General features: G+C 38.6%; 1 protein-coding gene and 1 pseudogene across 1 annotated transcript; both read left to right on the top strand.

Annotated features, from left to right (window-relative positions):
- Positions 1–481: 481 nt before the first annotated feature.
- On the top strand, positions 482–4,890 carry LOC137136158 (uncharacterized; annotated as a pseudogene).
- Positions 4,891–7,721: 2,831 nt separating this feature from the next.
- LOC137135786 (GTPase IMAP family member 8-like) lies at positions 7,722–13,144 on the top strand. Its single transcript, XM_067520362.1, has 4 exons — positions 7,722–7,959; positions 9,262–9,345; positions 9,615–9,674; positions 10,176–13,144. Exons 2-4 carry the CDS (start codon positions 9,324–9,326, stop codon positions 12,632–12,634), a joined length of 2,541 nt encoding a protein of 846 aa, XP_067376463.1. The 5' UTR covers positions 7,722–7,959; positions 9,262–9,323; the 3' UTR covers positions 12,635–13,144.
- Positions 13,145–14,206: the final 1,062 nt, after the last annotated feature.

The following is a 14,206-nucleotide window of genomic DNA, read 5'->3' as shown; positions in this document are numbered from 1 at the left end:
CCAGGCTGCAGTTTGCAAATAGAAAATGTTTTTTCTTTTAACTTCTACTTTTACCACTGACAGAAGCAACAAGATGATCACAGAAGTTCTTAGGAGCATTCTGTGTGTTCATTGACGAAAAGGAATCAAACCTCACAAGACAACATTTCATCCTTGAGCATGCAGGACAACAACAGAGACTTTTAGGTGGAATATCATCATGTGGCTGAATAAAACCTCTCAATCTGAAAACCAGACTAAAGCAATGAGAAACAAAAACACACAGGGGCTGCAGCAGTAAACGCATCACCAGAGAAGAGATTAAGTGTCTGCTGACATCTGTGGGTTGAAGAAGGCTGTAAAGTATTTTATAGGATCGATTTGTGCCTCTTCATATTTATCTTTCATTATTTTGAATCCCTACACTTTGGCAACTGTGTCTTAAAATGACGAATTAAATCCAAATTTGTTTTATTGCTTCTTCCAGTTGAATTAGTCTCAGATGTTTTCAGCAGAGCACAGAGTGGTGACTACAGCACCAGGTAAGTTCATTTCAAATTTACCCGGTTAACACACTGTCATCTTCATAAAAGTGTGGTGTCGAGGCCTGAATCATTTTGCACTAATATACATAATCTGAATCTGAGGTTTTGTCCAAACCCAGGTTCAAATTGGGAAGACCATTACTCATTTTGTCACGTTCGTGTACAGGAAATGAATTGTCAGTCTATAGGAACATTTTAAATGTACACTGGTGTTTGAGGTTCTCTGTCATTATACATTATACAGAAAGATGCAATTCCTAGTGTCCAAAGCAGGAAGAAGAAATAATTAATGAATGTGTACATGTCTCTGTTTCTGTAGTTAGAGATGAAGATCAGTGTCTAAAATGTAGAGTTTGTGCACTTCTACCACCTGTGTATTTTACTGTGTATGTGTATGGGTCACATAGTAAAGCATCTTCATATTAAAACCACCAGGTCCTTTAATATTGTGGCTGATCGGTGTGTGTAATGCTGCAATGGAGGCAGACTGTGGGTCACCTGTATAGTAGACCGGTAAGTTCACCCTCATTTACTGTGTTACATCAAGGGGAAAAGGATGAGGATGACAATAATAAACAGACCATTTGTTAAACTCCATCCACCAAACAGTGGTTGTTCATTCATGGATTACTATCTGTAACCACGCATTGGATTTTTTTTTCACATGCTGAAGTGATATCAAAGGGCCTCCCATAAGTGCTTCCATAATCGTACATATATATGGTGGTTGGATAGTAAAGTTGTTTTAAATGATAATATAATCACGTTTCTTCAACAGTACACACTCGGTGATGGGAAGTATTGGACTGGAGAGCTCAAACTGAATGTGTTTGTGGCCTACACAATCCTGAAAATACTTCTAACAAAGAATTTCAATATAAAACACTAAAAACTGTTTTTGACATGTATCAAGATACAAAACGGGACTTTTTCACTGTGTCTGGGAATAACTGCAAGTGTTGATGTTTTACAGGTGATGAAGAGAAGAAGACTGCAGAGTGTCTGAGGATTGTGCTGATAGGGAAAACTGGCAGTTGAAAGACTTCTTCAGGAAACACCATTCTAGGAAGAAGAGAGTTTAACGCTGAATCAAGTCAGAAGTCAGTTACCAAACGCTCCCAGAAAGCACAGAGTGAAGTTGACGGTCGTCCTGTAGTTGTGATCAGTCTTCTGGCTCCAAGACCACATGTCTTTCTGTTGGTGGTGAAAACTGGCAGATTTACACCAGAGGAGAAGGACACGTTAAACTTAATCACGAAAGGTTTTGGAAAGAATTCTGATAACGTCAGCATCGTTCTTTTAACTGGAGGAGATTCATTGGAAGAGGATGAACTGTCAGTTGAAGAATACATCAAAGAGAAATGTGATGATTCCTTTAAGAAGCTGATCTCTGACTGTGGGGGAAGATACCATGTGTTTAATAACCGGGATAAACAAAACTGCAAACAGGTCACTGATCTGATAACAAAGATCGATGACGTGGTGAAGAATAATGGAGGCAGCTCCTTCACTAATGAGATGCTGCAAGAGGCTGAAGAAGCGATTCAGAAGGAAGTGGAGAGAATCCTGAAGGAGAAAGAAGAAGAGATGAAGAGAGAGAGGAGTTTAAAAGGGAACACAAAAAATCAATGTAGGCCATGAAAAGAAAAATGGAAGAACAGACAGCAGAAATTGAACAGGAGAGTAAAGGGAGAGCAAAACAACTTGAGGAACTGCAAGAAAATATAAAGAGGGAGCGTGAGCAGAGAAACAGGGAACAGGAAATGAGAGAAATAGGAAGAAACATGAAGAAAATCAGTGCCAGGAATGGATGCAAAAAATTAAAGCTTTGGAGGAAAAAATAAGATCTGAGTCAGAATCTAAGGAAACCACTCACAGAGAGCTGGAGGAGAGTAGAGAAGAGATGAGGCAGCAACAGGAGGCCTGGGAGAAGGTAAGAAAGAACTGTGGGACAAATGGAACAACAACGATGAACAGGGGCAAAGAAGACTTAGGAGATTGCAACAGGAATATGATCAGAAAAGAGAAAAGTAGGAAAACCAGATAAAAGACGATCAAATCAGAAAGGAACAGCAAGAAAATGAGCGGAAAGAGTTAGAGGAAATCTTCCTGACAAAACTAGAGAGCATGGAAAAGAAGTATGAAGAGGAGGCCAGAAAACAAGCTGAAGAGTTCAATGGATTCAGAGAGAAAACAGAGGAAGACTTTGCAGCTCTGATAGAAAAACACATGGAGGGAGTGAAGGGCCTGAAACAACAGCATGAGAAGGAATTGAAGGACAAAGAGGAAGAATATAAGATGTTTACTAATCTGTCAACGCACGTAGAAAATAATCTGAAACAAGTTATGGACAAACATAAACTGGAAATGGCCGATTTGATTGTGTTACTTCTGAGCCAAAAGAAAGAAAACAAGAGGAAAATAAGGAAAATAACCGAAACACATCAAAAAGAAATGGCTGACATTAAGAAAAGCAAAGGAAGAATGAGAGAACTTAAAGACAAAACACAAACAAGAAATGAAACGCTTGGACAATGAAACGTTGACCCCAGACAAAGAAAAACTGACCATCAGGAGGAACGATCTGTCCATCAAACACCAACAAGAAATTTTTGAATTAGAAATGAAGCTTTTGATCCAAGAGAAACAAAATGAGAAGGAAGAGTTGGATAAATTACAGAAGCAACAGCCACAAAAACTGAATGAGTTCAAATGAAACCTTGTGGAAGAAAATAAAATAAGCCAGAGAGAAAAATAAATGAACTACAGAAGAAACATAAACAGGAGAGAAATGAGTTTAAACAGCAACTGACCCAAGAAACAGACCTTGACAGGGAAGAACTGGATGAGCTGCAGTGAAAACATGAAAAAGAAATCAATGAGATGAAAGAGAAACTTTTGATCCCAGATGAGCAGAAATCCTGCAGCATCGCATGAGCTTTTTTATTTCTACGCACTAAGCACGAAGAGCCACGTCTCTGGCCTCGATGTACTGTGCAGAGTTACCACGGTTACCGCAGCCCCTTTCAGACATGCACTGCTTTCTACTAACTGAACATGGGGGCTTCATGTCTGAACGACCACCGTGGCAACTTTTTCATAAAAGTTGTGAAGGCACTAACATTTGTGTGACAGTTTCAACACAACACAAGGCACCAATCATAAAGTTAACTCTTAACGTCACAGTTGAAGGGAAATAGATGAAGAGGGAGAAGGAGAACACGGAGGGAAACGCCTGCTGCCGAAGAGATGAGAGGACGGCGTGAGGTCACGTCACCAATCAATAAAAATGGTAAAACTCTCATCAGTTTGATCATTGAGACTAAGTACCAAGTGGATTAGAGTCAACCTTTCAAAGAATTCAGTCTAATGCTGCACTTGAACTCCGGTCATATCACTAGTCTGGTATCAATAGCTGCATTTACTTGGAGCAGTAGTGGGAAACAAAGCCCCGTTAAATTAGAATAAAAGTGCGTCATGTAAATGTGGCAGCTGATCCAGTCTGGACCAACTGGAGGGAGTTTTCATTCAGAATGAGAAGGATGCTGTAAACCTTTGTTATTCTGATCAACAGCCAAATCTTAAACACACATTTCTGACTGTTTCTCTGTGGTCAGAATAAATATGGTTGGTCTGCGCTTTTGCCCATAGGTGGAGTTTGACATTTACTGTGGGGGGCAGAAAGTTCGAGCATTAGCAAGCACACGTGTGAGTTACCCAGGGTTAATGTGAAACTAACAGCTGTAACGGTAACGTATTGTGTCTGGATTCATCCACAGGACTGTTAAAGAAAAGCCACTCTCTCTGACTTAAACTACATATCAGTCACTCTGGATCCTTGATAGCAGTCAAAAGGCTTCAGAAAAATTATGACATAATGAGATTTTATGTTTATACCTTTGTCACTTATAAACTAGCAGAGTACAGCTTTTCTCCATCTTTTTCATGCTTTTCACTTCCTTTAACAATGTTTGGATCCTACGTACACATACAATAAGTCAATAGTTGTGCTATAAAAGCAATGACGTTAGATGTGAATGTTGAATGTACTTAAACTGTAGATGATTATTAAGAACTTTTGTCAACTAAAACTAAAACAAATGACAATAATCTTGAGGCGATGTCCCTAAATGAAGCCATGAGGAACATTAAGGCAAACGTCACCACTGTCTCAACAACAGAAAGCCATCGCTGTAACAGCGTCTAAAAAGGGCTCATGCATCATTCATATCCTGTTGACATTACCAGACTTTGCTCAATTTGTGCTGACTAGTCAGAATCACAGCTACGAACAGCAGAGGTTCGGATCTGGGACACAAATAGAGAGGAAACAAATGACCTGTCAAAGAACCAAAACACGATCAACAGCGCTGGACACCTACCAGCTTTCACAGAAATCTTCTACATAGATGTAGGATGGTGGTGGAGCTGCTGCTGTGGGAAGTCACATGATCTCCAAAGCCTTTTCGGCCATTTCTCTCTGTTTATTCAGTGTGTGCTCAGTTTGTGATGCAACCAGACTCTCAGGATTCACAGCTTCTGGAAAGTTGATCTGGAATCACATTTGTGTGTGTGTGTGTGTGTGTGTGTGTGTGTGGTCATCATAATGTGCATGTGATGTGCATTTTGTATTTTTTTCTGCAAAGAAGATAATGCTATGGATCGATTTCCTTAACAAATATTGTTTTACCCATTAGGTAACAAATGAGTTTTATATGCATATTCATTCACTATTTGACATTTTTAGTATTTTTGGTTTTATACACGGGTTAGATAGATACTTTATTCATCCAAATGGTATATTCACAACATGTAAATGTTGCTAGAGATTAATTATAATAGTTGAATCTTGATGCCCACGGATCCTAAAGTCATCAAGGTCCTGAAGCCAGTCTCAATTGAGTTTGGCCTAGTGGTGGGTTACACCCTGTACAGGTCTTGATTTACTTTTAATCTTTTTTTCTTTGTTTTCTTTTTTTAAGTAACAGCTTTTGCAAGTTGTTGGTGTTTTTTGTTCTTTTACTTAATGAACGATCTGGAATTCCATCTTGTTCATGTGGAAAGTTAAAAATAAACTCTAACTAAACTCATTGAGTATATAGGCTGTAATGAATTATTCATTATTATTGATTATTTCCATTGCCTCTGCATTTTTATATATGTATTTATATGTGTGTATATATGTGTATGTATATATGTACATATATACAGTATGTATATATACTTATATATAGTACTTAAAAATGTTTTTCAGAAAAAATGTGAACACCTGTGAAAAACCATTCAAAGTAGGTCTGTGTGATCTGTATAGCAATAATCTGTGTATTGAGTTAATAACAAACTACAGGGATCAGATAAAACACACAACAGACTTGTAATTGAACTGAAGTCTGCAACAGTCTGGAGCAAACTGGACTATAAACATTTTTATTGTTTTAATTTAAAAGCTGCTTTCACTGTTTAATTGCTATATTTTTATATGCGTTTGAAGCTACAGATGGAAAAATCATGTTTATCATTAGAAAGATTATTATTGTCTTTAAAACATAGTGTATAGAGAGTTCAGGAAACATCATTTTCATTGGTGAGAATGTGTTTGTGGTTTTATGTAACAGATTTGCACAAACACACATAAACCTACATTAGAAAAGAGTTATCACTGACCACAGAGCTTCACCAACACATTCAGACACCCAGCAGGATGTTTACTTCACAATACGACAAACCACAGCCTCCAAAAGACCCACTGAGCACAGTCTGCATCTCTGAAAGATGCAGGTGGCATCTGAAGCAGGTTTTCATTATGAGTCCAGCAGGTGAAGCTTTAACATCAACTCATAAAGTCTGTTTTAACTACAGGTCGATCATGTTTTTCAGAAAGAAAAAAATCAAATGTTTCATTAGAGAGGGGCATGTTTTCTCCTCATGTACAACGATTTAAGCCACGCAAAGACTGTTCAGACCTGTTGCTTTAACATCTCAATTGAGGAAGAGGATGGAGCAGATGGTGACACAGGCTCAAAAAAAAACCCCTCTTATTTAATCAAAGTGGATTCTGTAAAGGAAGAAACTGAATGGATTCAATACTGTGTTTAGAGTCAGAAAGCAACAAAGAAGTTGTGTTTTTTATGTAAAAAAGACGTGGTGTGCTTTAATAATTTATTTGACAGAACAATACAGATATGTATGAACCTCACAGAGCAGTGTTTGCAGTCCAGTGTTTGACATCATGATGAATATTTTTGAGCAGGTTGAAAGTAAAGTCATTTTGCTAATGATGGGTCACTCTGGATAAGGTGAAGTAATATAGAAAATATAAAAGTGTTAAACTGGAAGACTGGACACATAAATGAGGATTTAATCCGCCCATTGCTAGTCATGCTAGTTATTTGCTTTGTAAATAAATATTTCTGAGGTTATTCGAACAGGTACTAAAACAATGCACAGTCACAGACAGAACAGATCATCTTTCAGTCAAATTACTAGGAACTTCATTAACACTACAGTGAGTAGAAGTCAATCAACAACAAAGGCTCATAATTGCTTCAGCATATGAAAGTATAACGTGTGGAAAGTCTTCATGTAGACACTATGTTGTATTTGAAATCATTTGTTTAATATGTAGACTAGATAATAGAAGTCAAAGTGTTTCTTCTGGGCTCCTACACATGCAGGTGTTGAAGGTAATAAAGAGGTAGACGTATTGCCAAAGCAATTATTAAATTCTCTTCAGTACGGATGAAGTCAAAACTATCATCAATGAATATACAGTATGCATAAAGTCCAGTGAGTATTACTAAGTATGATGTAACACAGGAAGATGTCTCAGGAGGCAAAGACAGGTTGGTATTAGTGGAATACAGGGCAGGACTCTGGACTCACCTGAGGACAGGACACATACATCTTAATCATAAACTCCACACAATAGGCAGGTACACACCTGGACTGTACACACACTGCAAGCAACAAGAACTTTTGTATGACATGTATCAGTTTGTGTGTAATAATAATTTTAAACATAATTTACTGGTATCCCTGAAAGAAGAAGAAAAACTTGTATTTGGTGTTTGAACTAAATCCTTAAATCGGACAGAGACTTCAGAGAAAGTCCTTCTCTTTGCCTGCCTCTGTCCTGATGCGCTCGTCACAGTCCGGCAGGTGGCGGTAATGAGCCTAAAAGTTACCGACCGTCACAGAAGAAGAAGAGAAGACGGAAACTTTTATTCTGAGATTACGCTTCGTTTTTACAACACGTAAACGTTCGTGTCGTTGTCTAATTTTGATTTTATTTTTAAAATATATCTATTTTATATTTTCAAACTCATACTAATGCAGGTATTTTTTTTTTGTACCTGCTGCACAAACGACGCTAAAACTTTTTACTTTCACTTTCTCCGTTTCTCTTGCATTTGTGACGCAGAAAAAAAATGAGCTGGTGAGTAAACTTTACTGAACTTTATACAAACTGTGGATTAAACCCAGAGAAGATGATCAGAACCGTTATTATAGGGTCAGGAGTCCACAGACGTATTCAAACCGGCTTCACGGTCTTTAAAGAGTACGGAGGCCTCCTCTTCACTGCGGGTGCAACAGTTTGAAACCTCCCAACAGAAAATAAAGCGCAGAATGATCAATGCTCTCTTTAGTCTTTTAAGATTTAAACTGAGTTTCACTGCCGAGAGAAGCAGCAAGTAAACAGCTGAGAGCAAATTACTACTACTAGTACTATTCTTGTGTGCAAATAGTACTGCTGCTGTTACTGCTGATGACAGTATTGTTACTGCTACTACAATTCTTACTACTAAGCTAATGATTTTAAACAGGTGAAAACCAAACTTTGGAATTATGAGAAATTGAGAAAACCTCAGGCTCAACAAGCTGCTCTTTAGGTGTGTGTGTGTGTGTGTGTGTCTGTGAATGTGTGACAGACAGAGAGAATTGGAGAATGACAAACACAAAATGTTTGAGTCTTTCCTACTGTCTCAACATGATCCGTCACCTGCTTACGCTTTCTGAAATGTTTCTTATTATTGTAATGTTGCTTTAATTCCGATTGGAGTCATGATCACTCCTCCACATATTGGTGCTTAATTTGTTTTCTTCAATATGAAAACTCTTGGAGATCAACTTCCTTTTGCCGAAAGCCAAACCTGAGCACAGTTTACAAAAATGCAGTAACCTACATTTCTACAAATGAAGACAAAAACAATTCAATCATCAAATCAAATCAGTCACCGCTGTGTCTCATTAGGACCCTCTGTCCTGAAACACTCGAATCATACAAAAAACTCAAAGAATCAAATCAGATCTTATAACTGACTGCTCAGATAAAATCTAAATGTAATTTCTGCATAACCCTAATTTCATTGAACTCATCACTTCACCCTCTAGTCACAGGACCAAACATACTACACACACAACTAGTCTACACATGGTAAACTGTGACAGCAGAGCTTCAGATGTCTGTTCATCTGAAGCTCTTGGACATGGAAACAACATGCACAAAGTCAAGTCACGATTAGTGTTGCAGCCTGATGAGAGTCAGCTTCTGCATCACATCTGAATCTACAATGAATGTATGGAACAACAAGTGGTGTTGGACCCTAAAGCTCAAACGCACCACAGACAGTCTGAAGAAACATGTCCTTATCTGAGACGACAACAGACACAAAAGCAGCTCCTGGTTCTTAAACGTCTCCCGGAGACACATTTTGAACCATTTTGCTCTTGTTTGTAGACCTTTAGAGACTTACCGGGTTCTGGCAGAGCTTCTTGTGGTGGATTCAGTGCAGCAACATCATGGCAGCTACTTCCGTACCTGGTAAGTAGAGTCAGATTTACAGCAGTCAAATCAAAAACCACAGCATTTGGTATTGTGGCGATATCTCTCTGAAGCAGATTTATTTTAGACTTATTCTTGCTATAGAGGTCCAACCCATTCCTGCTGTTAATGGACCATCCATTGTTTACTACTTTATTTTGGTCCTTGATCATTTTTTGACTTATTTCTCTACTGAGAAAAGTTTCAATAGTATATAAGAATCTAAAATGTTGAGTTGACTCCATGATTACGTTTCTGTTTCCTTCCAGACGAGAACAAACAGAGACCTCTGCGCCACAGCAGCAGCAACACATGGCTTCCCCCAAACAGTGAGTTCTACTGATTTGACTGCATTTAGGTGTTTGGTACAAATTCTTCCAAACTAGCTTTAAGTATGTTTGGACAGGTTGTCTGAGCACTGAGCTTAAATAAATTAAAGCTAAAAAAGGTGCAGCTGGAATCTGTCCACAGGTGAGCTGCTGTCCAAATATAAGAACTTCTTTCATTTTATTTAGAGAATCGAACTAGAAATACAAGTTCCCCATGGTATATAATAAAAAAACATTTATTAACTAAATTCCAGTGGTATTAGAAAAACATAAACAGCACAGAGGTACAAGTGCGTGGAAACATAAGCACATCAGTAATAATTTTTTTTTCACTTCATTTTGATTATTTCATCTAGTGCTTACTGCTGCTAATCTGCACTGCTAATGCTGTGCTGCCAAGAAAGAGCTGAAGTCCCAGAAGGCTGACAGCTTTTCTCCAGGTTCACCAAGTAGTTCTGTTTCATTATTATCTCTCTAGTTCTGGTTCTTCTCTCATTTCAGTGTCTGAGCTGACAGTTGTTCTGCTGGGGAACAGCTGGTCTGAGAGGAGCTCAGTGGGGAACTTCATACTGGGAGAAACCGAGTTTAACATTAAGGAAGAACCAGACCACCATCAGAGTGTCAGAAGACCATTAAAGGACAAAGAAATCATTCTCATCAACACCTCAGATCTGCTGCTTCCTGATATTTCTGATGAGAAACTCAGAAAACATGTAGAAAAATGTGTGAGACTATCTGACTCTGGACCTCATTTGTTCCTGCTGGTTCTACAGCCTGAGGAATTCACTGAGGAACAAAAGCTGAGACTCTGCAGAGTCCTTCAGCTCTTTAGTGATCAATCATTTGATCGGTCACTGGTTCTGATATCAGCACCCAGAGAGGAGAGTTCAGGTGAAAACTATATGAACCATCAACCATTACAAGACCTGATTAAATTGTGCAGATACAAATACTTGAAGAAGAAGAACCTTGAACTTCGGGAACTGTTCTCACACTTGAGTCAAATTTTGAAAGAGAACTTTACAGAATATCAGAGCTGTGATGTGTTTGACGATGGTGATTTAGGATTAATCATGAGACCAAAGCCTGAACCCATCAAACCAACTTTAAACCTGGTTCTGTGTGGGAGAGATGAAGAAATGAAGATCTCAGCAGCCAAGGCCATTTTAGGTCAGACAGAGCTTCATTCAGCCTCCAACTCATCAGAGTGTGTTAAAAATCAGGGAGAGGTGTGTGGACGTTGGGTTTCCCTGGTGGAGCTGCCTGCCTTGTATGGAAAACCTCAGGAGACGGTGATGGAGGAATCATTCAGGTGTATCTCCCTCTGTGATCCTGAGGGGGTCCATGCCTTCATCCTGGTCCTACCTGTGGGTCCCCTCACTGATGAAGACAAGGCAGAGTTAGAGACCATCCAGAACACATTCAGCTCTCGAGTCAATGACTTCACCATGATTCTGTTCACTGTAGACTCAGATCCTACAGCTCCAGCTGTTGTTAACTTTCTACAGGGAAACAAGGAGATCCAGGATCTCTGTCAGAGCTGTGGAGGAAGATCTGTTGTTCTCAGCATCAGGGACGAGCTGCAGGTCTCTGGGGTGTTGAACACTGTGGAAAAGATCAGACCTAAAGGATCCAGATGCTTCACTAAGGACATTTTCACCAAGGCCCAGATGGAGAAGATTTTAGAGCATGAAAACACTAATGCAGGACTTAAAGCTGAGCTGCAGGATCTGAAACAGCAAAGTAAGATGGGAGGTGATGAAGATCTGAGCAGAGAACCTCTCAGAATGGTGTTGATTGGTAAGACGGGCAGTGGGAAGAATTCAACAGGAAACACGATTTTAGGTGCAAAGCATTTCAATCCCAGAATCACCCCAAAGCCTCCAGTCAGGTCTTGTGAGAGAGCAACAGGACAGATCGATGGACGACCTGTTGTTGTGGTCAACACTCCTTCGTTGTTTGATTCAACTCTGTCTGAGGATGAATTGGAACACGAGATTAAAAATTGCATCAGCTTGTCGTCTCCTGGACCTCATGTCTTCTTACTGGTGCTGCAGATCAGAAACTTTACACAAGAGGATAAAGACGCTGTGGAACTGATCAAAAAACACTTTGGAAAGAAATCTCAAGATTTCATCATCATTATCTTCACCAGAGGAGATGAACTGGAAGATCAGACGTTTGAGAGTTACATCGAAGACTGTGGTGGCTTCGTCAAACAGCTGATAAAGGACTGTGGAGGAAGATATCAGGTCTTCAATAACAGAGACAAGTCCACACAAGTCCATGAGCTGCTGACAAAGATTGAGAGCATGGTGAAGGACAATGGAGGCAACTTCTACAACTATGACATGTTTGCTAACACAGAGGAGTCAGTACGAATACGAGCAGAGAGGATTGTGAAAGAAAAGGAAGAAGAGATGAAGAGAAAAGAGGACGACCTGAGGAGAAAATATGAGAAAGATTTGAAAACACTGGAAGCAGAAACTGAACGAGAGAGAAAACAGAGAGAAAAACAGCTGAAGGAAAAAGATGAAACCATCAACAAGGAGCGAGAGGAGAGAAAGAAAGAACGAGAGGAAGCGGAAAAGAGACGGAAAAAAGTAGAAGAAACTCTGCGACAGGATTGGAGAAGGAAACTAGAAGCTTCTGAGAAAATAGTTCAGTCAGAAAGAGAGCAAAGACAAAATGCTGAGAAGAAGCTGGAGCTGTACAGAAAAGAGATGAAGAAAGATCGAGAGGCCTGGGATAAAGAAAAGAAGGACACATGGGAACGAATCCATCAGGAGCTAAAACGCAACCTGGAGGAGGAGAAGAGCAGTAAGCAAAAGATTCAGGAGGATTACAACAGGAAGAGGAGGAGGTGGATGTATTTTCTGTTTGGGCTGTTGTTTCTCTTATTTCTATCATATCACTTCATTATGAGTTATGTCTACGCTGAAAACTACAGAGGATTGTAAAGACAAAGACTTGTACTTTATTTAGTTTTGTCTTTAAAGACTTTCCAGGTGAATTTCTACATCTGCACTTTACACTCTTGGCCTAAATAGTTAAAAGTATTGGAACATTAGGGCCAATGGATTTATGTTTGCTGTTCACTGGAGACGTTTGTGTTTGAGATTCAAAGGTGGAAATGAAGGACGGCTCCGAATATGAGCTTTTACTTTCTGTGAGAACTTTAAATGTTTACAAAATGTAAACCAACATGAGCTGAGGGAATCAACAGCAGGTGATGATGGAAACATCGTGAGAACTGTGAAGACAAACCAACATCCTCCACAGAGCAGAGAGGCTGCACAAAAAACAATAAGTTGGTGTCATTGAGTCACAGAATTTGTGCAGTTATTGCAACCAAAAGTTTAATTAGGGCGATGTGATATAAAAGCTTTAATGTATCTAGATGTAAATACCGTGTAAAAAAGCTGCCCTTGGACAACAATAATGGAATTTTGATTGGTAAACAAGCTGCATTTATTATTAATAAAAGGAGCATATAATACAAAGTCAGCGTATAAAAGTAACGCGTGGGCCGGGTGCTAACTCATTTTCTTTACACGTTTAAATCTGCAGAACTTTCATCAAAAGTCAGAAACCTTTTTATGCATAATTATTTGTTCCAAGTTATGAATCTGAGTAACAGAGACCGAAATATGCAGCATATTGATATGCAGCTGCAGCAGTAAATAAAATGTGTGAGGTGCCTGCAACTTTGATGAAACTAGGCTAAAATTTTCCCTTCAGCTCCAGTCTTTGTGCTAAGCTAAGCTAACATCACTATAATAACAGTCTTTGAATGAGTGGGGTTTGTCTAAACCACTGTCAACTATTATGTCTTTGACAAGTTTGATTTAATTGTAATTGATTTTTCTTTGAGGCGCATTAATTTGCAGTTTAAATTCAGAGATTTTTCTTTCCCTCTAACAGTAAAACTGTAATACTGCAGTTAATGTAATGTTGGAACATGCAACATTTCCCAGGCTGCATGTAAGCAAATGTGTACAGAGAGGATTTGTGCCTTTTTCCTTATACCACAGGAAGATGTTTTAATTGCATAAACATTTATTCATACACATTTTCATAATTTCAGCTTGTACAGTCTGGACTATAAATAAGTAAAACTAAAAACATTGATGCATTGTCTCATAAAGTGATGCACAGTTTGCTGATTTTATGATTGTGCTGATTAAAGTCCTGTGGATTATTGTGCTTTGATATGATCTGTAGAAATAAGGAAATTATATTTTAAAGGTTGTCAGCTAGAACAAACATTTAAGATGTTTTATTTCATAGAGAAATTGTTTTTTTTTTCTGGTGGTTAATGTTTATTTGTTGTTTTTTGTTTACTTTATGTGATAAACACTACATGTTATTTGGGCTTTAATGAACCTTTTCTATTTCTGCTGTATGACACCATGACACATTGTAAAAATTAGTGATTAATTTAATATTGGTGCACATGTCTTGTTTAAAGCTTTCACATTTAACCAGCAGAGTCTGTTTACACGAAGGTCGAGGAACATGTCTAAAAAAAA

Source organism: Channa argus, chromosome 11, assembly GCF_033026475.1.
Source record: "Channa argus isolate prfri chromosome 11, Channa argus male v1.0, whole genome shotgun sequence".
In the NCBI taxonomy this organism is placed as follows: domain Eukaryota; kingdom Metazoa; phylum Chordata; class Actinopteri; order Anabantiformes; family Channidae; genus Channa; species Channa argus.
The sequence above is the reverse complement of the archived record's forward strand: the minus strand, read 5'-3'. Positions and strand labels throughout refer to the sequence as shown.

Excerpts from the sequence above, each read along its gene's own strand:
- LOC137135786 (XM_067520362.1), top strand. The coding sequence starts at position 9,324 with ATGGCAGCTACTTCCGTACCTG. Across the intron at positions 9,346-9,614 it reads GGCAGCTACTTCCGTACCTG|ACGAGAACAAACAGAGACCT; the intron begins GTAAGTAGAGTC and ends GTTTCCTTCCAG. Across the intron at positions 9,675-10,175 it reads CACATGGCTTCCCCCAAACA|TGTCTGAGCTGACAGTTGTT; the intron begins GTGAGTTCTACT and ends CTCTCATTTCAG.